Raw genomic sequence first — 24,233 nt, forward strand, 5'->3', positions numbered from 1 at the left:
AGTCTTTCAGCCAAATCACTCCCACAAAATGCGATAAAGGACAATTTTTACAATCTATCTACTGCTTTTAAAGTCTTAAAAAATTTCTTTGCAGTTTTCTTAACATATTTCCTTGTTCCACTGTGGACTTTCTCGCACGCTATAGCAAAAACAGCACAGATGGAACAAGTAGCCTCACTGGTGTTTCAGTTCCATTAACTAGACCCACAGTTGCTATTAATAAATACCCATTAAACAATTGGAAATGTCCCAAATTGAATTTCATATTTCCCCACAATATTATTATTATTATTATTATTATTGGTATTAGTGTTATAATTGATAATAACATGATTAATATTGTATATTAGGTTGATGTGTCACCCTACCACCTCTGGCAGACCAGCTGACTGTGTGCGTGTCAGCCAGCCTGCAGTATGACTTGTCAACTTGCAAATGAGGATGTCAAAAGGTCAGTAAGCAGCGCTGCTACCTCTGTCTTCTCTCTTTTGCATCTTCCTCTTCTTTCATTTCTCTCCATTACCTCACTCCTTCCGTTCGAATTGCTTAACCGGCAAATCGTGCTACATTTCCATCCAGATGTTCTGCGCACTGGCAGCGACAAAATGACATAATAAAATGAATCCAGCATTGTTGCATACGCAGAAATAAAAAGCATTTTTGTTCATATTTAGGCCATGTTTTCTAATTCCCACTCACATATTTATGTGGAGATTCGTAATACATATTAAACGCACACTCTTTCTTTCTCTTTCTATTTTTTCCTCCATCTATTCTCTGCTTATTTTCGACCTCCTCTCTTCCTTTCAGGTTGAAGAGGTTTTTTTTTTTTAGCCATGACCAAAGGATTTTTAAAGCTAATGTGCTGTGCAGATGCACCAGTGAAAAACATCCTTAAGGCTAATTCATGCTTCAGCAATGATACACAATAACACAAGTTCGTAGGTTTGCTGAAAATGGCTCAACAGCTCTTAGGGAGCACAGGAAAATGCAAAAAAAGCAAAATCATACCTTTCTTATGAGATTTTAAGTGAAAGAGTTCCACATCCTAGATAATTCCTTTTTGTCTGGATGCTTTGAATTCAGTCAGTTATTACAGTATTTGTGTGTGTGTGTGTGTGAATGTGTTATTAGTTTAAAACCACCTGTATGTTTTGAAGTTAAGTTATTTTTTTAATAGACTTTTTACTGCTTTCTACTTGGTATAAAAATGGTCTAATTCAAACAGAATCAAATGTTAAACCTTCAGAATTGTACTGGAAAAATTCCCCAACAATTTTCAATGTTTTTTTTTTTTATTGTTAATGAATTTTCTACAAAAAGCCTAAAAACTGTTCCTGAGACCAAAGTAAAACTTTCAAGTTGCTGTTGACCGACAGTCTAAAAGCTAGAACTAGTCCTTTTACTATCACGTATGACACAATAAGCAGCAACTCGACAGACGTCCAAGACAAAACTATAAATGGACACTAAAAACTAACTGGCTACGTCTTTTTTTGCCCAATGAAAGATTCATGTCACCCTTAATGGGATAAGTAGATTAGATAATGGCTGTATGGATCGTATTCAAACAAATAGCCAAACACTTCTCGGGCAACTGAGCTTTGTGTGTGTATCGGGGTTTCGAAACTTTTTTGTTATTTCTGGATATTTTCTTACAGTGTGTCTTTCCTCGGAGAATTGTCTTGTGGTGGTTTTGGTTGCTCTGTGGTCAACCCAAAGACATTGTTTTTCGCATTTCTTATTGTATTTCTGGTGAAATCAGTCTTGTGTGAACATTTCCACACACTAAACTGTCACAGAAATGAAGAACAATGACCGATCCTGCTGTTTTTAATTGTTCACTGGTAGGCCTGTGAACTCATCTGAGCTTTAAAAGTCCCCCTCTGTCTATTACCTACTGCCTTATTGACAAGCAGTGAAGAAGCGCTCTTAGCTTCTAATACAGATGTGGCGTGATGATGAGACTGAGAGACAAAGATGGCTACTAGGACGAGAAGTGCTACCAAAGAATTGCTATCAGGTTGCATTAAGGGAAGCATGGGATGAGGAGTATTTAGAGCTCGACCCATGATGGTGAATAGCAGTCACAGTATCTCAGCCTCTGCTGTATAAGTGTCCACGTTTCTTTTTTAAATATGTCCTTTGAGAGACCCACAGTGTGTGGAAATGAAATCCCTTGAGCAGCTTTAATACATAGTCTTTCCGCATATTTCTGACCTCATCTGACACAATCTCTCTGCACCGAGGTTACAGTTCTTTTGAGTTTCCATGTGCAACAACAACAACAACAACAACAACAACAAAAATCCTATTAAACATTTTCACTTCTCGGTTGTGTTGCGTGAGCAAGACTGCTGATCCTTCCCTCCCTCTGTGGTGCAGTCTAGACAGGAGGAGGCTGTAAGCCTGGCAGGCAAACAGGCAGGCAGACACTCCATGGTTAATCTAAAGCAATTAGCTCATTTGTCATCCGCTGCCTGCTCTCCGTCTATCTGCCTCCTCCTCCTCCTCCTCCTCCTGCATTCAGCTTAAGGTCACATGCGGTCACTGGCGAGTCAGATGGCTCAGACAGAGAGGGATGGTGGGGGTTGACAAGGGAGAGATGGAGAGGGGTAATAGAGAAGATGGCACAAGGAGTGGGGGGGGGGGGGGGAAGATGGGAAGAAGTTGCGCAAAGAAAAGAAGACAGAGGGACGGAGAAAAGATTAGAAAAAGAGGATCGAACTAAAATATGCTCTAAAAGATGAGAGAGAAACAAGATAAGGATAAATGAAAAAGGGTGGAAGGAGGCGCAAGGGAAAGGATGTAAAGAAGCTGAGAGGATAGGAAGGAGAAGACAAAAGAGGAAGGATGACAGTGAGGAATGAGGGAAAGCAAAACAAAGGAGGACAGAAAATGTATAAAAGGAAAGAAAAGATATAGTGGAAGAGGATTAGAAAGGTGAAGGTTAGAGAGGAGTGATAAAAAATACAGCAGGACGAAAAGAAGGGAGGAAGGGAAGGAGAGAAGGGAAGAAGGAGAAAAAGAGAGAGAAGCTTGCTAAGTCCTCCCTCCCTCCTCTCCCAGTCCTCCGATGACTTGACAGTCTGGGTAGTCAGAAATAGCACAGACAGCTGTGTGTGCGAGTGTGTGTCTGTGGTTGTTTGTGTGTGTGTGTGAATGTGTGTGTGACGGAGAGAGAGAGAGAGAGAGAGAGAAAGAGTATAGGTCATAGGCGCACAATTTGCTTGCCAATTTCCATGAGAAAGCTATAGGGGTTGGAAGCAGGGGGGCCACATACAAACACTCTCACACATGCACACACACACACACAGACATCTGCACATACACACACACTCTGCCTCTATTGACTTTAGATCAAGGTCATGGCGCAACCAAAAAGTGTGGGAACTTTGTTCCATAAACTCCCACTGTTGGAATGAGAGGGAGGTGTGTGTGTGTGTGTGTGTGTGTGTGTGTGTGTGTGTGTGTGTGTGTGAGGGGGTCCGTTATCGTTCCTCCTCATCTTTCTGTCAGTCTCCTTTCTGATTCTCATCTTTCATCAGTCTTCACTCTGAAAAAGGAAACGTCCTTTTCAGCGCATCTGCACTTGACACAGTCATATTTCACTTATGATGGACAAACACACACACACACACACACAAACACACACACAGTTAAGTCTATCACTGGACTATATTCCAGGACATGTTTTATTTCATTGAATAAAAAAACAAAAATCTGAAGTTCCTTGTTGCCATAAAGCAGACCTGCTAACTGATCCCCCCCCCAAAAAAGCAAAGCAAGAAAAGTCCTCGCAACTCGGCGGCTCTAAACATCCATTGCCATTTTCACAAAAACATTAGTTTTATTATTCATTGTCCACCAAAATAGCTCCTAGTTTTGCAGCTCTACTGTCAGCATAGGTTATTGCAATGTATGATGGATTTTAAACTGTTGTAGGCTCAATAGTGTATTTAAATATTTGGTGTTTTTTGATGAGAAACATTTTATTGCCAGAGGGGATTACAAGAAAATCAGAAAATCAGAAGTACAGACAGATATGTTATTGGTAAACCATCCTTATACTGAAAAGGCAGGTAAAAGCTTTTTCATCATCTCCTGGACTTAAACTGCAGTTTAACTGTTCGCTGTAGACTCAATAAAACAGAAACAAAACGCAACACAGCAAAAAGGGGAAGAGGTGAATCCAACGGCAGTATGAATACATCGAATAATCCAACCCGATGACAGTACATCACGGATGAGCCATGGAATGTAACGTAAAGCAAAATAGACAAAAGCAGAGTAAATGATACTGGTCGGAGGAGAAGAGGGTAGAATCAGAGCAGAGGAAAGGAGAGTGGAGCATTAGTCTAAATTTAGCCTGCTAATCCTGGGAACTCCCATGTTAAACTGTGAGACCCATCTGGAACGCTCGCTATGCTAAAGCTAACAGCGAGGTAGGTAGGTCACAGACACTGAGTCCACTAAGTATTCTGATCGTGAAACTGAGCATTGTACCCGCTCCTATTAATTCGGCCGAGGTGCTGTGACCTCTGACCTTTGACCTTCGGATGCTAGGCTAATTCTGCACTTGATAGAAGCAGTAATGCTAAAAAAAACAAACAACCCAGTCAAAGCTGCAGTCTAGGAACTCTACTCAAATGTCTGTTCCTCACGTAACATAATCCAGGAGAAATGAATATAACTTTTATTGGAGATGTTTGCACTGAACTTTGACAATAGAACGGAGTCCAAACATGCACCCAAGCATGACAAGGTACCATTCTGTCATCACATCTGCGTGTAAAGTATATTGAACGGTTTAATTTAGAGCTGATCCAATGCAAAAGGGGTGTGAATATTTGGAAATATGACCACGGTTAAATCTTCAAAGTTTGCTACAGCATTATTTAAGAACAAAGCAATTTCTACTTTGCTATTCTATCCAATCATAGTGATGATATTTCTATATTTGCTTCTTCTCTTGTATTTATAATATTTTCTCAGTCTGGCACCTGTTCTCTGGAGTCTTTGTGTGCTTTTTTTTATTTTTTTAAAACTGAAAGAATATTCATTTGATAATTTCCCATTCCTGGTCACTGAAAACAACGCCTAGTCTATTTAATTGCTGGTGCAAATATCTGGCAGAATTTCAGTCATTCTTCACATATTTTGTGATATAACGTTTTCAGTTGTTGTTGTTTTTTTTTTTCATTCAATGTTTCTGCTTATATTATTTAATTTCTTCTGAAAAATTGCTATGGTGATAAGACAGTGACTGTACAGCCACTTATATACACATGCATGGAGGGATTGTTGGAAGTTAAAGGACATAGAAAGACAACACAGTGATACACTGAAAATAAACAACAAAACAAAAATGTGTAAAATATCAGAGACACCAAATTACAAACAATATACATCAAATGACTAAATACGGGCAATGAATGACCAAAGACACAAACGAACAGAAAGAGAAAACAGACACAAAGCACGTGCAAATAGGCAAAATTACTATTACAATTACCAATAAACACCAAATGACCAAAGCATAAAATGTCCAAAGATATATATCAAATGACCACAAACAGACTCCGAAAGGGTGGGGGGCCTTTCCGCTGTCTGTGCCCAGGGGCTCATTTTTCTCCATGAGCCATCCATGCACAAACACACACAAATGTTGATATTTTATGACACAGTGTGCTTCCTAGCCCCTCACCCCAACCTCAACCACCACAGCTTATATGTGACACCAACCTTTGCTCTAACACTAATCTAAATCTAATTCCTGTATTAACCATTAAACCAAATTGTACCACTCAAATCGCTCTTTGATGCTATAAGTCTGGGTCAAAATGTCCTCACAGTAATGGTTTCAAACCAAGATTGTCTCTACAGACTCACACACACACACACACACACAGAGCTCCTCTGTGTACTAGCTGACCTGCAGAGCATTCTGTCTGAAACGTATGAAAATCAAACCTCATTATCAGCTGCTTGTCTGGGTCTGTTAAGTGCGTGTGTGTGTGTGTGTGAGAGTGTCTCTGTGTGCATGTGTGTGTGATGCTCATTATAATTCTAGCCAGAAGGAGCTAGACTACCCCTGTCGTCTCGCACCCCTGCACCCCCGCATACACGCACACACACACACACACACACACACACAGTCCCAGGTACACAAAACCCACACACACTCAGACCTCCGAACAAACACACACACTGTTCATTTGAATGTGAAAGAGAGTGGGAAGTCAGACAGTGTCGCAGAGGGCAGGTCACATGCGGAGGCCTGTGTGTGTGTGTGTGTGTGTGTGTGTAATGGCTCTGATCCAGTGTGATACTAGACATAATAGTGATTATTAACAGTCTGCAATGACTGCGTACACACATACACACTCAGCTTCAACAGGTCAGTTGGCTGGTTCAATCCCTGATGTCTGTATCACTGCAAAAGTGCCTTTGAGCAACGCTGGCTGGGTCTAAAATCTGCATTACAAAAACAATGTTAAATTCTGTAGCTGTAACTCATAAGTAATTATATGAGCAATAAGTTTGATGATTATTTCCTCACTAATAAATCAAACATATAAAAGTCAGAATTGACTTTAGTATGATTGTGTATGGATTTACTGATTCGGCCTACAAGGACTAGATCTTCTGTACAAAGTCAGTGTTAAAACATTATGTCTTTTTAATAGGACACACAATTTAGATTAAATACACAAAAGTAACACAGAGACAATCAAAAGACAGGTAAAAAGGTGAACAAAGTGAGCAGAAAATGACCAGAAACAGAAAAATGACGGCAGAAATTAGCCAAAAAACAACCAGACAGAGGTGAACATTTCTCAAAGTGATTTAAAAAATTACCAGAAAGACGAGTGAAAACCAATAATAGACACCAACTAATGCCAAAGAGACAAATACAATGACTGACACATGAAAAATGTCAATCTTTCCCTTACTGTGCCGAGGGGATGATCATCTCGTTGTTGGTGACGTTCTAGAGTACAGATTTTAATCAGATTTGTTGGTTGTATGTCCAGTTAGATGCCACAGGTTGTTGTGGTTCTAAGCAGATTCAGATGGTTTGATGTTTTCTCACTTTAGCGTAGTGAGAAATTCCTTTTAAGGATCATTTATATCATCCATCTTTAGAAAGCAACACATTTTCAGCTATTCGTAATCTGTACAATCTGCAAACACACATCAAACCGTATTTTGTTAGCCTTCATTGGCTTTATTGGTGCAGAACCTTGCAGCCAAGCACCTAAACAGCCTGTAATGCATCACTTTCTTTCTTTAACTCAGTTGTCTCATAGGTTTCAAAATTCAAATGTCCTTTAGTGATACACCTGAAGCCATTTTCTACAAATTGCAGACAATCTGTAGCACTGAGAACCTGCAATTTCTGTCTTTTACACAAGAGCATTACGTTCATGTCCGTCATAACATACAGTTCATATGAACACTTATAAATTAAGGACTGAAGAATTATTCAAGGGCAAACCTGCATGTTGAAACTGCAGGTGTGTGAATGTGTGTTTGTGTTAAATAAGGTGAAAGCGAGAGGTGATAAGAGATCAAGTCTGCAAAAGGAAGGGTGTGTGTGTGTGTGTGTGTGTGTGTGTGAGCCAGACATGTTCCTGTCTAAACTGTTTTGGTGCCAATGCAAAACCAGCTCAGCCGGTCCCTATACACACAGACTCACACACACGTACGGACATTCAGACATTGTTGTGTCTAGCCAGGTATGTGTGTGTATGGTGTGTGTGTGTGTGTGTTTATGTGTGTGAAAGTCAATTCCACATTAACAAACAATAGCAATAATTTGAAACCACATCCCGCTGTATGTTTGAGTGTGTGTGTGTCTGTGTGTGTGTGTGTGTGTGTGTGTGTGTGTGTTCGTGAAAAGCAGGACAGCTATATGAATAATGCTAATGACTTACATGGACACACATCTACGTTATATGTCCTCAAAATTAGTGTGTGTCTTGTGATGCGACACTTGCCGAGCCAGCATCTCTCAAACTAACAATGAAACACACGACATGTAACTTGCACTAGGTCACGGTGAATTTTCCCTGAAGTCGGCAGCTCTAACTTGCTTTTTAGCTCGTTCCGACTCACTGTTTGCAGCCCAAACCTGCTGTGAACTAGCCGCGTCCCATCAAACAGCAAAGCTGTAGCAAAGCAGTAGCGAGTGAACAAAGTGGAACACTGACTTGGAAAAGAGCAAGACAGAGCTGAAACGAAAGTGAATATTACCGCGTAGCTTTGTGTAATGAACGCGTAAAATGCTTGATGCCGTAGGTAAACATGCCAACACTTCAGCACTATCACCTTTGGTCTGAAGGTCTGAAGTGCGTATGTGTTTGTGGGCCTGGCTTGGTATTTTTCTGCCTGCCAGTGGCAAAGAAATTCACTTCATGCAGTTTTAAACCGTGTGATGTGCATTGGTATCGGTTCTCTCTTTGTGTGTTGTCATCATATGTTTGCTTTAGGTTTGTTGGAGTTAATAGTTCAGAAACGATTTATCAGACTCTGCCGTGTATTTTCATAATAGTCTGGGCAGTCAGCAACCTTCCAGACGGTATCCACATACTGTAAACCAGTGGAGACATAAATAAAGTGCCAAACTTTGTGTTTAAAGGCTTTTCCGGTGTTTTAAAAGTAGGAAAAAGAAAAAAGTGTAGCTCCATCGCCTCTTCTCTCAAGTGTAACAACCATCAAATGAAAAGAGGTTTGAAAAAGAAATTTGGTTACCAATGGTCATAACATGAGTCCACACTGGCCGTAATGTGTAATGAGCTGTCACAAATAAGCATTGCTCAATTTTAAAGGGTCACAAGCTAAACAGTTTGAGAATCACTGTGATATCTGTCGATGTAACACTGTAGGAAAGGTGAAGTCAACTTGGTTAATACAACAAGGAAATGTTTTTCAAATATTTTTTTGCCAACATATCTGATGCTGCCCTACATTATCACTCATACCAGTAGATTTAAGCACAAAAAAAGGTCATGATCTAATTTAATGCTGAGAAAGTTTACAGCGAATTCAGACACCTGCTTTTGTTGTTTCTGAAACCAACCACAGGCTGGATTCAGGATGGGAACGCTGGACTCCGGTTGCTGGACCACCACCCTCCAGCCCACCCATTACATGAATACTGAAATAGTCTAGGATTGTGTTGACCAATACCACAACACCCTCAGGAAGTATAAACCAACAACGGTACGGATTTTCAGGTGTCGTCGAGCCTGCCGTTCCACAGCAGTTCAGTGGCCGACTGTAGAAACATTCGAAACACCCGGCTTTGAGAAATTATTTCATTTCTCAAAAGCTGAAATCTGCCCAGATCCTTAGTTTATCATCTACATGAATCAACTTGTCATTGCTTGTGTGTGTGTGTGTGTGTGTGTGTGTGAGAGAGAGAGATATAAATGTTTCTTTAGACAAAACAAATTTTTACAGAAACCAAAACAAGATCCTTGTGACAAAGCCCTTCAGGTGAAGCATAGCAAGGGAAGATAAGAAAAAAAAAAAGAGGGTGGGTGAAGGAGACGAGCCAATGAAAAATAAAAAGTAAAACTATTTTAACCGTCTGGGTATTTTGTGTTCAATTTAAGGGGGTTCACTCCACAAAAACAGAACCTCTGCCGGTTGGAAAAGCTCTCAAGTCAACATTCATGACATGTGACATATGGCGAAAACGCAACACACACCTGCACATTTAGTTCCTCGTTCAATTTGTTTGAGAAAGCAAAAGCAGGTTTCCATGTACTGCAGCTGATAGGGCCTTAGGTTGTCAGCAATTCTCTGCAGTGTCAATGTCAGTAATGTTTACCATGAGTGCATCTGTATTTAAGTAATGAAGGGATAATGGATGGCAAACAAGCTGGGAAACTGGCTCATTGCCTTCGGAGCACAAAACGATACTTGCCTCATATAAGGCATATACGTACTTGCGTGTGCCAGCTGGCAAGTCTCTCGTCTCTCAACGAGGTGTGGGAGGTTGCTGGACACAATGCGAGCAGCGATTGTGTTTCTGACGTTGCCAAGAATCTGTCAGCTCAGGTGTGATGGGATTGTTGTTTTTTTTTTGTTGTTTTTTTTAAGGAACGCGTCGGCTCACAATTTAGTGGTGTAATGTGTAATTTGATTCGCACCTTCCTGTTTGTGGGAAGTTCAAAAAACTTTCCCAAATTAATCTTTTTCTACAAACCTCCCTCTTCTAGACACTGTATAGCATGATAAGCCTTTTTTTTGGGGGGGGGGGGGGGTAAGGGGTTGGTTCAGGGTGTGCGGCTGAACTTTAACCAAGACATTGTGGTCAAAGCAACATTTAGCTAAGCTCCTACGCTACCAAGGCTAAAAATAGAAAATATATTCAGAGTGCAAAATCTGAATTGCAAGACTTAAATGTCACAGTTTTGCTCTTTTACATTTAATATAGTCCCAGTTTTCGGGCAACAGAATGAGGTATAAACACAACACTGACATCAATTTAGATTTTATAGGGAGAATATGCAAACAGTCTATTTACATGTAGATATAAATAAATATTGTTATCACTGTAGGTTTTTGGTCATCTGATGAACGGAATTCATGTTCACTTTCCTTTAGTTCTCTTTTAATCAAGTTGTCCCCGTCAGAAAAAGCTTTGCAGAAACATTCATTAACGTTTAAATTTGCACATAAAATGCTTATAAGCCTCCTATGTCTGGGTAAAAAATCAAAAAAAAAAAAATTATCATGGCCACGAAAAGTCCCCATAAAATCCATAAAATGGACTGAACTAAAAATGATCTTAATTTCCTATATTTACGACTAACTGTTAGCGCAGAGAAAAAGCCGCCGCACATCACCTTCATCTGGGGGCAGCGCATGACACCCGAACATACCGCCGAAGAGAAAGTGAGAACCGTAAACAATGCAGCATAGCGAACCACTTGCACCACTGACAGCTACTAAGAATATGTCTGATAAGAAGTTGGAAATCCAACTACGGGCTTTTTTAAGCTTTTGGTCTGTTCTTGTGTACTTGGGGGACTGTTGGCTCAGTGGACAGAGCGTCAGCTTGGGATACGGAAGGCCACGGGATCAAATCCCGGCCCCACCAGCCACCAAGGGTCACCCTGGTGACAGTTCCAAGCCCAGTTAAAAATGGTGCAATGCTGTGGCGGTAGTTTCACATTTACATACTGATTAGTCACAATTCTCAGAAGGAGTAAAATTTGGAGTGTTAGGCTCCCCCTACTCAGTCTCTTTGCCTCTTCTTCAACACTCCTGCAACCCCCCTGGGGGAGTGTTCTTTGCTTGGACGTCAATGTCTGGTAACGACCACATGCTGCCATGTCCTGATGGTTTAACCATCCAGAACAATGAGTCAACTCAAAGACCGGTACGGTGAATATTCCCCGCCTCCCCCACATTTGAGACTTGTGCATTTGGTCTTGGCCGACAGGTCACGAAACGTCACTGTAACTATGGTTATTTCAACAGAACAGAAAAAAACGCAGTCAGATTTTATTTGTACGTCTCCACGTTGTTTTCTACCCAATGTTCAGCTCTTAAACCATTAAATCACCTCTAACATGCTCATAAAGTTGACAGCGTTGTCTGTGTGTATGTTTTATAGTCTGCTCCTCTGTCTAGACACACTGTAGTCTAGCCTGTGTGTGTTTGCAGTAGTCGGGGGGGGGGGGGGGGGGGGGGGGTTGTCGTCGTTGAGGTGGAGCTTAGTGCGTGTCAGGCTGGGTATTTGCCTCTGCATTGTGTGTTTCAATAGTCCAATGTATAATGAAAAATGTCAGTAATTCAAACAGAAAGGTGGGGTGTCATTTGCCTGTGTGTGTGTGTGTGTAAATGCGTATGTAAGGATGCAAATGATGTGGTCCCAGCTGTTTCCTATGGCCCACAGGGCAATGTGAGGCAGACACAGACCCCCTCCCACCCTGCAAGACTGTCTGAGTGTGTGTGTGCCTGTGTACAGGTCAAGCCCACAGTCATAAAGGTCTATGTCATGTGTGTGTGTGTGTTTGTGTGTGTTTTGCAGACTGAAGTGACTATTGTCTAGACTCTGTCCAGCTGACTGAGTGACGTCTCAGCTTCACCGTCTCACTGCGGACACTGTGGTAAAAATACGTCACAGATAGTTGGTGCCACAACATGATGTCAGGAAACACAACAACATACATATATCATGCCAGGACCACGTCACGTTCATTCCCACAGAACGAAGACTTAGATCTGCTAGAACAGATACATTTTAGAGCATATTCGTATTAATAGTTCATATACTGCCAATAATGGCTACACGTGGGCCAGTTCCATAGCTGAGAAAATACTACTGAATAACACAAATACATATACACTTTCCAAAGCAGCTCCCATTCTTTTGACAATGACCCCCCACCCCCTTTCCTGACCTGAACCCTGACCTTTGCCTAGATACCCAGACTCCCTTACTTAACCCCCTCCTCTGTCAGATGCAGAGTGACATTGATTTCATGTGCAAAACATAACTAAATCCACCCACACAATAAGCATTTGCAGACATACGTCTAAATATCTACATGTCTAATTAAACACAACATGTGTGTGTTCTGATTCACCCATGCAAGGACTGTTCAGTGATGTGTGTCTAATTTCATAATTTAAAGTGAGCCATATATGGCCTTTGAGGCACATATTGAAGTCCTTCCGACTATTTTATGACAGAATGTTTGTTTTCTATCACCCTACAAAACTGTACAACTACACATGCTGGTTATTGTTTAAAAAACATTTAACCAACATTGCTTGACTTGATCTTGACTAATTTTGTCTCAGACTAATTAACAAAAGGCAAAAGGCACTTTTTCTTTTTTGCTATACCAATTTCCTCTGACCCAGACTAATTTGTGTATAACAAGACACAGTTTCTTATCTGCATAAACAACTGAAGTGTTTAGAAGACCAGACAGTCATGCAAGTTTCATTCTGTCTCGGACTAATTAATGAAAGACAAGAAGCAATATGTTCCACACTGCTGCTCCACAGCCAAGCGTATAGGAAGCAGACAGTCATTGCCTTTATTTATAGTGCAGCTTCTTGGACCTCAGACAGTCTCTGTATGGTTTTATTCACACTGCAAGCCAGACATATAGGGCTGGCTCCTTCTTCAGACTAATTAAAGGGACAATATGGGTGGAACAGACAACAGGGGCCTCAGCTGAGCACCATCTTGTATGCAGATCATATGCAGAAAGCTTGCTCATACACAGACGCACACAACCACTCAAAGTGACACTGACCTTGACCCCCACATGCACACCATGCATGCATCTACATACATGCATGATAGGACCATGCTGAGGACTGTTATTTCTAGGGTTATTGGTGTCTAGACCCATTGGTGTCTAGACCCAGAAACAACAAGCAGCCGAGAGGCTGAATGAGGAAACAAAGAAGAATGGAAGGAAGCAAGGACGAAGGACGGAAAACAGAGAAGAAACAAATGTTGTGCCACTGATTTGAACAATTTCAGCATTATTTTTGAAAAATCTGGCATTTTCTGACAGTTTGGCATCAAAAAACAAAAACAAAAAAACCATCAGCTCTAATCATGACAACGAGGCTGTGCCACCACTGCAGTGAAGAAGGAGCCAGTTAGAAGCACAAATCAAAGCTGTAGCAAATTCAGGATGTTTTGCAGCCGTTGCAGTCGTGAACAAAACACGGTGCCATAGTTTCTGAAACCATTCAAAGATGACCCAGAATTTATTGCTGCATTTGCATTTGTCTCAAATATGCAGTGCTGTGGCTTAGATACTGGGAATTTCTGGCAGCGACTGTATCTTCTACTTGGTGGAAAGAACTGCAGAAAACAAAGTGTTGGCAGAATGGCTGCAAATGCACCACTGCTGGCAAGTACGTCAACATAAAAAAACAAATTAATACTACTACAAAGGATTCGCCTAATTTTAATTTGGACTGTTTGTATGTCTGTTGAAATGAACTACAACACAAAAAAGTAGCTAGACTGTTAATCTGGTGTAACAACAGGATTATGGCAAACTGGAATAATCCCTGGAAATTGCCAGAATGGAATAAGAGGTGTTTTCCCCTGTTCTCTGCATTTTGCCAACGTTGCACAAGTACAGATTAAAGGTAAATTGATTAATGCTGAAATAATCTGTTCTATTTTCACAAACTGGTCCGGATCAGTGGACCAGTTTCCAAACTTTATTAGTGGTTCCATTTCCTTTTACACATAGAAAGGTACAAATGGTGGAACCAGCATCACTATATATCACGCAAGAATATTCTTGTCTGGTCATTAGATAATGGATTTGGGGCTGGAACAAGAAATCAAACAGAGGTTAACTCTAACACTAATCCACAACAAAATTCTGTTGAGTATAAGTGATTATGTTACCAATATTATGAAACTCGAAACTGCACAGTTGGAATTTAGTCATAACCCTGTTGACAATCTGGACGATAAACCAAGCAGCAGATACTGAATGCACTTTTTAAAAATCCTGAAAATACTATTACAAAGAGTAAAGGGTCTCTGTGCCGTTTGATTGAACCAGACTAAACAAGGCTGTTTTTTAAAGCACCCTTAGATAATTGTACAAAGTTCGATTTTCCATCCATCCGTCCATCCATTACCTGTGACCGCTTGTCCTGTTTAGGGTTGTTGTTTGTTGTTTTAGGCTAGAGCCTATCCTCATTGGGTGAGACAGGGTCCACCCCGGACAGGCCACTAGTCTTTCTCAGGGCCAAAACAGAGAGACATACACAGACAGACAACAATTCACACTCACATGCATTTCTCTGGACCGTGGGGGGAAACCTGAATACAGTGCATTCAGAAAGCCTGTCTATATAAGGTCCCACATTTAACAGTGCATGCCAGAGCACAAACTAAGCCATGAAGTCCAAGGAATTGTCTGTAGAACTCTAAGACAAGATTGTATTGAGGCACAGATCTGGGGAAGGGCACAGAAACATTTCTGCAGCATTGAAGGTCTTAATGAGCACAGGGGCCTCTATCCTCCCTAAATGGAGGAAGTTTGGAACCACCAGGACTCTTACGAGAGCGAGCCGGTCGGCCAAACTGAGTGATCGAGAGAGAAGGGCCTGAAGTCAGGGAAGTGGCCAAAGCCTAATGGGCGCTCCAAAAGTGCTACAGTATTTCTCTGTGGAGAGAGGAGAACCTTCCGGAAGAACAACCATCTCTGTATGGAAGAGTGGTCAGATGGAAACCAGTCCTCAGTAAAAGGCACATGACAGCCCGCCTGAAGGACTCTCAGCCCATGAGAAACAAAATTCTCTGCTCTGATGAAACAAAGATTGAACTCTTTGGCCTGAAGACCAAGTGTTATGTCTGGAGGAAACCAGGCACCGATCACCACCTGGCCAATACCATCCCTACCGTAAAGCATGGTGGTGGCAGCAGCATCATGCTGTGGGGATGTTTTTTAAGCGACAGGAACTTGGAGACTAGCCAGGATGAATGCAACAATGTACAGCGACGTCCTTGATGAAAACCTGTTCCAGAGCGCTCTGCACCTCAGACCTGGGGCGACGGTTCATCTTTCAGCAGGCACACAGCCGAGATAATAAAGGAGTGGCTACAACCCTGTGAATGTCCTTCAGCGTCTCAGCCAGAGCCCAGACTTGAACCCGATTGAACATCTCTGGAGAGATCTGAAAATGACTGTGCACCGACGCTCCTTCCAACTTTGTGGAGCTTGAGAGGTACTGCAAAGAAGAATGGGAGAACCTGCCCAAAAATAGGTGTGACAAGCTTGTAGCACCATACTCACAAAGACTTGAGGCTGTAAGTGATGCTAAAGGTGCTTAAGCAAAGGGAGTGAATACTTGTGATTTTTACATGTGATTTTTTTCATTTTTTATTTTTAATAAATTTGCAAACATATTAAACAAACTTCTTTCACGTTGTTATTATGGAGTTTTGTTTATAGAATTTAGAGGAAAATGAGCCTTTTTTGGATGCACTGTATCCTGAGGAAACCCCCTTAGGACACCACACAGAAAGGGACCTTCTAGCTGCGAGGCTACATTTATATTTATCGTTTGTATTGATGAAAGTGAAGCAGAGAGAAAGCAGAAAGTTGGAAATGGATACATGAACACGGACACGGACCTCGTGGTGCTATGTGTTAAACGGAGCTGGGAAACAAAGAGGAAACAGCCGTGTTGACGTTCCGCGGGTAAATCATCTCTTCTGAGACAAATTACTGTGTGTTTATCGTAAGTGAGGATTAATGACTACAATAAGTCTGGGATGATGCCAGCTGTCAATCAGCTGTCAAGGCCGTTTTAGATCCAAACAGGCCTATAAATGGTAACATATCATTTTACCTTCTTTACTGCAAGATAAAGCCAATGTAAAACAAATTTTCGGATATAACTTAACAAACCCCCCCCCCTCAGCCAACACATCAAACAGAGTGGAAATGAATAGACAAATGTAGACTAACACTTGCACGCTAATACATGCACAAGCGCGCACACACACAAAGTAGTGAGAAAGCCAGACAGAGGTTTACATAATAAGTCTAGGAGGCCAGCCAGAACAGACTCAATCATTTAATTCCCATGATTCACGAGGGAGGGTGGGGAGGGGGGGGGGGGGGGTGGCAGCCAACAAAGAAAACCAAAACAAAGAAAACCAATCAATAAGAACTATGAAACAGTGGCAAAAACCAATATAAACTAACATAGATGTCAAAAAGAGCAGAGTGAACAAACAAAATTTCCAGCACGCGGCAATTACAGCCTGTTCCTGACTCGAATGACGCTCTGTCTCCTCCTTTTCTTGTTTTTTTTTTCACAGATGTTTTTCTGTGCTCACGCTGTTTCAGCTGAGCTACAGCGACATTTATGACAGTTATTTCAGTCAAATGGTGTGAAAATTGCCTCTGGTTCGGCTTTTATAGTTCAGGAGATCAAAGACAAAGTCATATGCAGTTTGCCTCAGGATCCGGTTTTGCACCACAAATACTGTCAAAAAAAAAAAAGTGCATTCCCCCCAAACCCCCCCCTTGTTTTGCTGTTTCAGACTGATTCGTAAACATCATCTCTGGGTCACATGGGAGCCGCAGCTTGAACAGGATGTGGAGAGGGATTTATTTTATATAAATATAAATATATATATAAAAAAACCAGAGTGACACATGACGATGACACAGAACGAGAGAAATTCACATGACAATTGAGAGTAATGATTTGTCAAGCTATAAATAAATAAAGTGAAGTGCTGGTGCTTTTTGTACAAATACTGTTCATTTGGACGATGTGACAACAGTGAAACATTTCAATTATATTTAAAAAAGAATACTTTTGCAACCCTAATGTGCAGTAGCTTAAGTGAGACTTTTTTTTTTTCGAACATACTGCTTAAGATGTCAAACTTGCTTCAGTCTCACTGAGTCCGTTTCCACCCTGATGAAATCCATAATACAGTTACTGTGTGGGCATATGAAAATCTACAGGATACTTTCTTATGCTGTAATCTCTGCTGTCAACAGTTCTGAGCGCTAGAGACATTTCAGAACAAAATCTATAGAGGTTTTGGTTTATGTAATACCGTGTTATGCCTCGTTTAATGAACTATTACAGAAATGATATGCGCTGTAATCGCAGCCTAAGCTAAGTTATTAGTTTTAAAGTCTCTTTGTGACGGAGAAAAAGATGACAAATAAAAAAAAAAAATCGCTTTGCAAGACTAATCCAAACCCGGAAGGTATTTCTCAAATCCTCTGGTGACTCCTTTTACCATCTGGATACTGTAATTAAATTATCTAGTGTGCTGGTCAGCAATGATTTAAACTGATACTGAGTCCAGGTCCAGGTGTCCATGAGGAGACAATGTTATTCACCAGTGCCATGTATAATTCGGGCCTTTCTTTCAAAAAGAGGCCGTCTACATGCTGCGTTCTACAGTCATTTGCAATCAGGTAGGCCTTCATCGTCTCGCTCGTTGGCACACGGGTTGTTGCAGGGGTCGAACCTGTGACTTAACTCACCCGGGAAAGGCGTCCAGTCACATGACTTCATGTTTCCTTCCTGTGGCCAACCCTGCGATCACATCCTGTTCACTCAGGAACACTCTGACTCTCTTCCTCGAATTCAATAACCACAAATAAATTCCACTACCCTCTAGTTGAACTCACACACACACACACACACAGACGAACGATGTGGATAACATTTATGTTGGCTATAGAATGAGACTGGGGAGGTGTTTGATGTTAAGTCAGCCAGACATGTAGTAACAAATCGTACAGAGACACCAAGCTGCTGGTAGGAAATCATTCTTAGAAGCTGATACCAGCAATGACTTCACCACACACACACACACACACACACACACACGCCTGGCCTGTGAGTAATGCTGATGTCATGTGCTTTGGCTGGCGATGTCTGCTGCTCAGAACAGATGTGTTTGTGCGTATGTGTGTGCTCTAATATGTCAGAGGGTGTAACAGGTATATGTAACCCTACAATTACAACCTAACAGATCCAGATGAGGCAAAGATGTGCGGGACGGAGGAAGAGAGACAGATTAATGACGGCATTAAGTCAGTCAGAGACTGCGCTGGTCCTCCACGAGCCTGAATCAATCTAGACGGAATCGCTTAAAGTCAGCGCATTAAATCCAGCTGGTACAGGTGCATGAGCTCAACGCCTGTTCGGTTGTGTTTGAGCACTGAATCTGGCCTTTTGTTATATCAACTGAACACAGCAACTTTTCCACCTGTGCCTTTTCAATGTCGCCGTCACATTTGACTCCAGTTGCCTTCCTGAAAGCGTCATGTTGAAAAACTGTGTACCAAAAGGGACAAGTTATCTAGTATCCTAAAGGCCTGTGGGCAAAAACAGGAACCGTTTAATCTCAGTTTCATATCGTAGCTTACTGAAACCCTGACTAAGAGGGAGTTTTTTAATCAAACACGTTAAAAAAAAAAAAAAAGAGGTTAAAGTTCACTTTTAGTTGCCCCTCCTTAAAGGCACAGTTAACCTAAATAACCAATCTATGTAGATGAAGCACCACAACTTTTATTGTCTGTCAGCACATGTATGTTACAATGAAACACATACACACAGAAAACTGTTTACAGTGGCATCAGATATGAAACCATCACTATCGGCTTGGATTGATACTTGTAAAGGGAGACGTCACCTTAGTGATGATCGTGAGATGATCTTTTTTTTTTTTTTTTTTTACCCAAATGTGGATCTATTTTAAGGGTCTTATGTAGAGAAACAGGTGGGGAACCCTTTTTTTTTCTGTCCACATCATCCTTTGATCACTTTATCTCAAGTGTACAAAATGGATAATGCTGCGTTGTACGTTCTTTCATCTTTCCTGTCATGCTCCAGTGCATAGTATCCAGCACAGCTGAAACAGCTTAGGCATAATCATATTTCTTAAAGCCCTGACTTTCTTTAGTTTCACAATTTTCAGTTGACCAGAATGCCTCTCGCAATTTAGCTTCTTTGTACAGCATTTCTGGTTCGGTTTCACAGCCTTCTCTTTCTTAAACGGCTTGTTCCTTTTCCCCACATGTTTTGACAACTTCCATTATTGCCTGCTTTCTTTACCGTCTCTCTAGTCTTCTTTCTCCTCTTCTCGGTCTCCCTCTTTGGTTTATCTGTTTCTGTCCCTCTGCCTCCTAGACTAAACATCATGTCTGCTCTCAGAAATGTGTGTGTGTGTGTGTGTGCCTGCATTCTTCTCTTGCCTTTCTCTTACAAGCCCAGACAATGATCTGTATTACACTGACAAACCTAATGCTACGGCGAACTATCAATATTTCAGTTTCCAGTTTGGTAGAAAGGAGATCGTTTCCTGTTTCATCGGGAACACAATGCATTGGCGATAATGAAATGTTTATAGCAATTTAATTTGCCGCAACGTGACTGGCCTGCACCTAAGTCTTACTTTAAGTGCATTCACCTTATCGTTCAGCATCAGTGGCCGACCCTCCTAAAGCTCTTGCAGCTGAACTGAAGTGGTGGAGAGTCTTCTTAGAACAGTAGACACTGTTACAGCTGCTACACTGTTCTTGAATCACATGCTTATTAGTCAACTTTGGGCCTCCACATACTTTTGGCCAAATATTGCAGTACTGTTTATGCTGGCACTGACTGCTGCTGTCCAAACCTTCTGTTACTGTGACTATTTTTTGCCGCAGCTATTTTTGCTACATAAAGCAGGACTGCAACATTTTTCTGTACTACTGCAGCTACAAGAAACATTAGCACTGCTAAAGCTGCTAATACTACTACTGGTTGTCCGAATCTGAATGCACAGGTTGATACTGAGCGGCTGTGTCTCAGGAGCCATTGCAGGTCGTCCACTAATGGAAACACTGGTTCAATCCTCGACTTTGGGTCCACATGTTGGACACTCCTACAGGTAAGACACCGAAGCCCAAGTATCTCACTTAAAGCAGAGGACAACTCTAAAGGTCGGCTAAGACTTTCAAAGACCGCACAGTTCACACCTAAAGACTGTTTCCACTAAATTATCACAGTGTTCCAGTCTTTGACAGACGGGGAGCAGCACACACCTGGAGACTGAGCAAACACACAAAAGTAACACATTTAATCGCTGGTTGGCAATGACTGGAAGATTTTCGGTGATTTCTGCCGACTGTCAGCACCCACTGGACCAGACTGGCACCGACCAGGACCAACTAGGTCCAACTAGTCGTCACAACCAAATGCCAAAAAACGATTTCCTATGCTAAACTTACCAGTCCCCTAACCTTTATGCTAACAACCTCTGGGGGGGGGGGCAACAATACATTTCTTACACAAAATCGTCTTTTTGCAGCCGGTCACTTCCTGTAGCGCTTGCTGTTGCAATAAACTAGAGATTTGTGGCAGATGAGTTTAAAACATCCATCTGTTACAACTTTTGAGGTCTCTCAAAACAATATATATATATATATATATATATATATATATATACACTCCAGAAGGAAAAGACAAGAGCCACACTGGACAATAGAAAGCAATAGAATGGAGGAGAGGAGTCCAAAAATCAACCAGACCAAACTCCAGCCAAAAAAAAAGCCTTGTTGCTTTGCTGTCTGCCATAGTGACTGAATGTACTAGTTGTATTACTGCTACTTCTTCTTCCATGATTTTGCCATGATAACTAATGTTTTAATTCATCAGCAAATTATTGCTTTGTTCAACTGCTTAGATATCTAGTATAGAGCTCCACAGAACTCTAAGTCACATTTTTTACTATCTTGTTTTCTCAGAGTTGCAATTCAAAATCCAAAAATATTCAGTTTGCAATATTTATTGTGTTTGCTTGATATGTATCCCGTGACCTGAATCACATCACACAGACTGATATATTTGGCTTTGTGAGGCTAAATAATGGCTTTTGCATGACTGAAAACAATATGTATCAATAATTAATTGTTTGTTTGGATCAAATTTCCAATATAATAACAGCTTGTTGATGCAATTTTTTAAACAATAAAAACAAACAGTTGTGATTTAACTGTGACAATGTGATGCTCTTCTTTTACCACAACTGCTGGTACAAGGGGATATTTGACATGTTTGGTTGGAAAATCAAACATTATCAAAGTTGGCAGATTATTTTTCTACGTGCAATCCAGCTTCTCTACTGTTAACCTAGTGCTACTACCGGTTTTGGTGCTGACAAGGGCGGCAGCGATTCATCACTCAGCCCCGAGCTGTTGTCCTGCAGGACATGCAACAATCCAGACAACCTGTTCTGAATCACTTCCTCAGCCAAATTGCTTAATTTCTTGTCATTCCAGCTTCTCCAAAGGAAAAAAAATCCAGCTCGTTTTCTCGTTGCTTTCAACTTCAAAAACTGAATATCGTGAGGCTTTTGGCAGCTGCTCTGACAGAACATTTGAAGACAGCACCATGGCGTGTTTGCGGTTGACTAATTGTGCAATTAATCGATTAATCAAGAAAGTGACAGATTGACTGGCAGCCGTGCTACTTATATGACTAATAGGAGATTGCTGCTATCTGGAGAGGATGTTCATTTGTTTCAGGTTCAGTGGGCATTGTCTTGTCAAAGGCTTTGAAGCTTTCTGAGTCAGTCCTGCCGTGACCTCAGCGGACACACACACACGCACACACACCTTTCATTTACAAATTACCAAACAGTATTATGACTGTATAAATCCTCAGCGTGTTTGTGGGAATGAAACCGAGGAGGATTTTGGGTCCTGCATCACCAAAAGACAAACACACACACACACATGGAAGTAAGACTCTATATAAACATGGGCTACACACACAAAGACAGGGATTTCCCGGATACGACCACACACACACACACACACACACACACACACAGTAACACGCGCGCGCACGGGCAAGACGGCTAGACGGACGTCTGGCTCTGCTCGACACGACGAAGCGACGATAAAACTTCGAGTTAACCCCCCCCCCCCCCCCTCCTCATTTTTTTTTTCACCTTTTCCTCCAACGGTCCTCTATGGCAACTTCCCGACAGTTTTAACACAATTAAGGTGATATTTGTGCAGTTTAAATCCCGGGGGGGGGAGCGAAAAGGCTCATATTTCAAATAGAGTAAGCTACGATGGAAAACGACACCGGCGGCATAAAAACGCAGCGTTTGTCAAATGTGTCCACAGCAGACACAGCAAACTGCTGGAAACAGTCTGGAAACAATGTCGATGATGATTATTCATTGCGGCAGTGCGGAAATGAGCCCGAATCTCGAGGATTTGGTTCAAGTTCAACACCAGGCTCCAATGACCACGGAGGAGAAAACCTGACGTCTTTTAATTCGGCGGGGCGATTTTCTCCACCTTAAAACAGAAAGCTAAAAAAACAAAAAACAAAAAAAAAAAAAAAAAAGAAAAGAAAGAAAGAAAAAGAAAGTAGCGTAAAACAAATAAGGACGTGAAAGACTGGGCACCGTTGTTGACGGATGTCACTGACACAGCTCCACATCCCGTTTGCCTGTTAGCGCTCCACCAACCAGCAAAGTCCCATTTCGCTCTTCACCCGCTTTCTGCGAGGTGGTGTGAATCTGTTCCGATGGAGCCAAAAAAAAAAGAAAAAAAAGAAAAACGGCTTCGTGGCTTCAATGGAAAGTCAAAGAATTATAGCGCACACACATATAAAAAGGAATGAAGTTACTCACTGATTTCCATGCTCTGGAGGGACGTGAAGCGCTTGCAGTTACAAGTACAGGAGACATTGGCGGCGGTGGCGTTTAAAACACCCATCAAGTTGAACATTTAAAGCCTCCTGAAACCAGACATAAATACTCCAGAAGAGGGGAGACAGAAGCCAGGCTGGAGAGGAAAAGGCGATAGGAAGGAGGAGAGGAGAGCAAAAAACAACCTCACCAAACTCCAGCCAAAAAAATCCTCCCTTTTCTCTCCAGCCTCCTCTTCTTCGTCTCCGGTCAGTCCGTCCTCCTCCTGTCTCCGGTTTCTCCTCCTTTTCCTCCGAAATCTATCTATCTCTCTGTCTCTCTCTCTCTCTCTCTCTCTCTCTCTCTGTCTCTATCTCTCGCATTCAGTCGTTCACTGTAGTTTGAACGCTGAGTTCAGTTACTTTAAATGTCCGGTTTCGTACATTACACTTCAGTTTTCATATTTCCGTCTTTTCTGCCGAGTGACCGGCGACTAAACTGCTAACGGACGTCTGTCTGCTGCCGTCTGTGTCCCCCCAACCCCCCCCCCACCCTCAGTCTCCAGGGATTTCTCTCTCTCTCTCTCTCTGTCCCTATCTCTCTATCTGTCTCTCTGTCTGTCTGTCTCCCTCTCTCTCCCTCTTTTTCTGTTTGTCTCAGTCTTGGTGATGACACACCGTGTCTGTCTCTCTTTCTGTATGTCTCTATCTCTGTTGCTGTCTCTCTTATTATCTCTATGTCTTGGTGATGACACACTCTGTATCTGTCTCTCACTCTCTATCTGTCTCTGTGTCTCTCTCTCCATTTGTCTCTCTCTCTCTCTGTGTATGTCTTGGTGATGACACACTCTATATCTGTCTCTGTGTCTTTCTCTCCATCTGTCTCTCTCTGTTTGTCTGTCTCTCTCTCTCTCTCTCTGTCATGGCGATGACACACTCTGTGCCCGTCTCTCTCTCTCTCTCTCTCAGTGTGTGTCTGTCTCTCTCAGTCTCTGTGGTGACACACTCTGTGTCTTCCTCTGGGTTCTGATTTTCACTTG

At 41.7% G+C, this 24,233-nt stretch overlaps 1 protein-coding gene across 2 annotated transcripts in view; it reads right to left on the reverse strand.

Moving 5' to 3' along the window:
- Positions 1-23,722, reverse strand: part of pmepa1 (prostate transmembrane protein, androgen induced 1) — a 38,121-nt gene extending 14,399 nt beyond the window's left edge. Inside the window, exon 1 of one of the 2 annotated variants that reach the window (XM_067504513.1) lies at positions 23,198-23,722. In XM_067504513.1, coding sequence (XP_067360614.1) covers positions 23,198-23,294 — 97 coding nt within the window. In that variant the 5' untranslated portion in view covers positions 23,295-23,722. Of the gene's footprint in view, positions 1-22,969; positions 22,988-23,197 lie in introns of those variants that run through there. The other variant, XM_067504515.1, reaches the window with a different exon arrangement.
- Between the last annotated feature and the right edge of the window lie 511 nt (positions 23,723-24,233).

This window comes from Channa argus, chromosome 5, assembly GCF_033026475.1.
Source record: "Channa argus isolate prfri chromosome 5, Channa argus male v1.0, whole genome shotgun sequence".
Taxonomy (NCBI): Eukaryota; Metazoa; Chordata; class Actinopteri; order Anabantiformes; family Channidae; genus Channa; species Channa argus.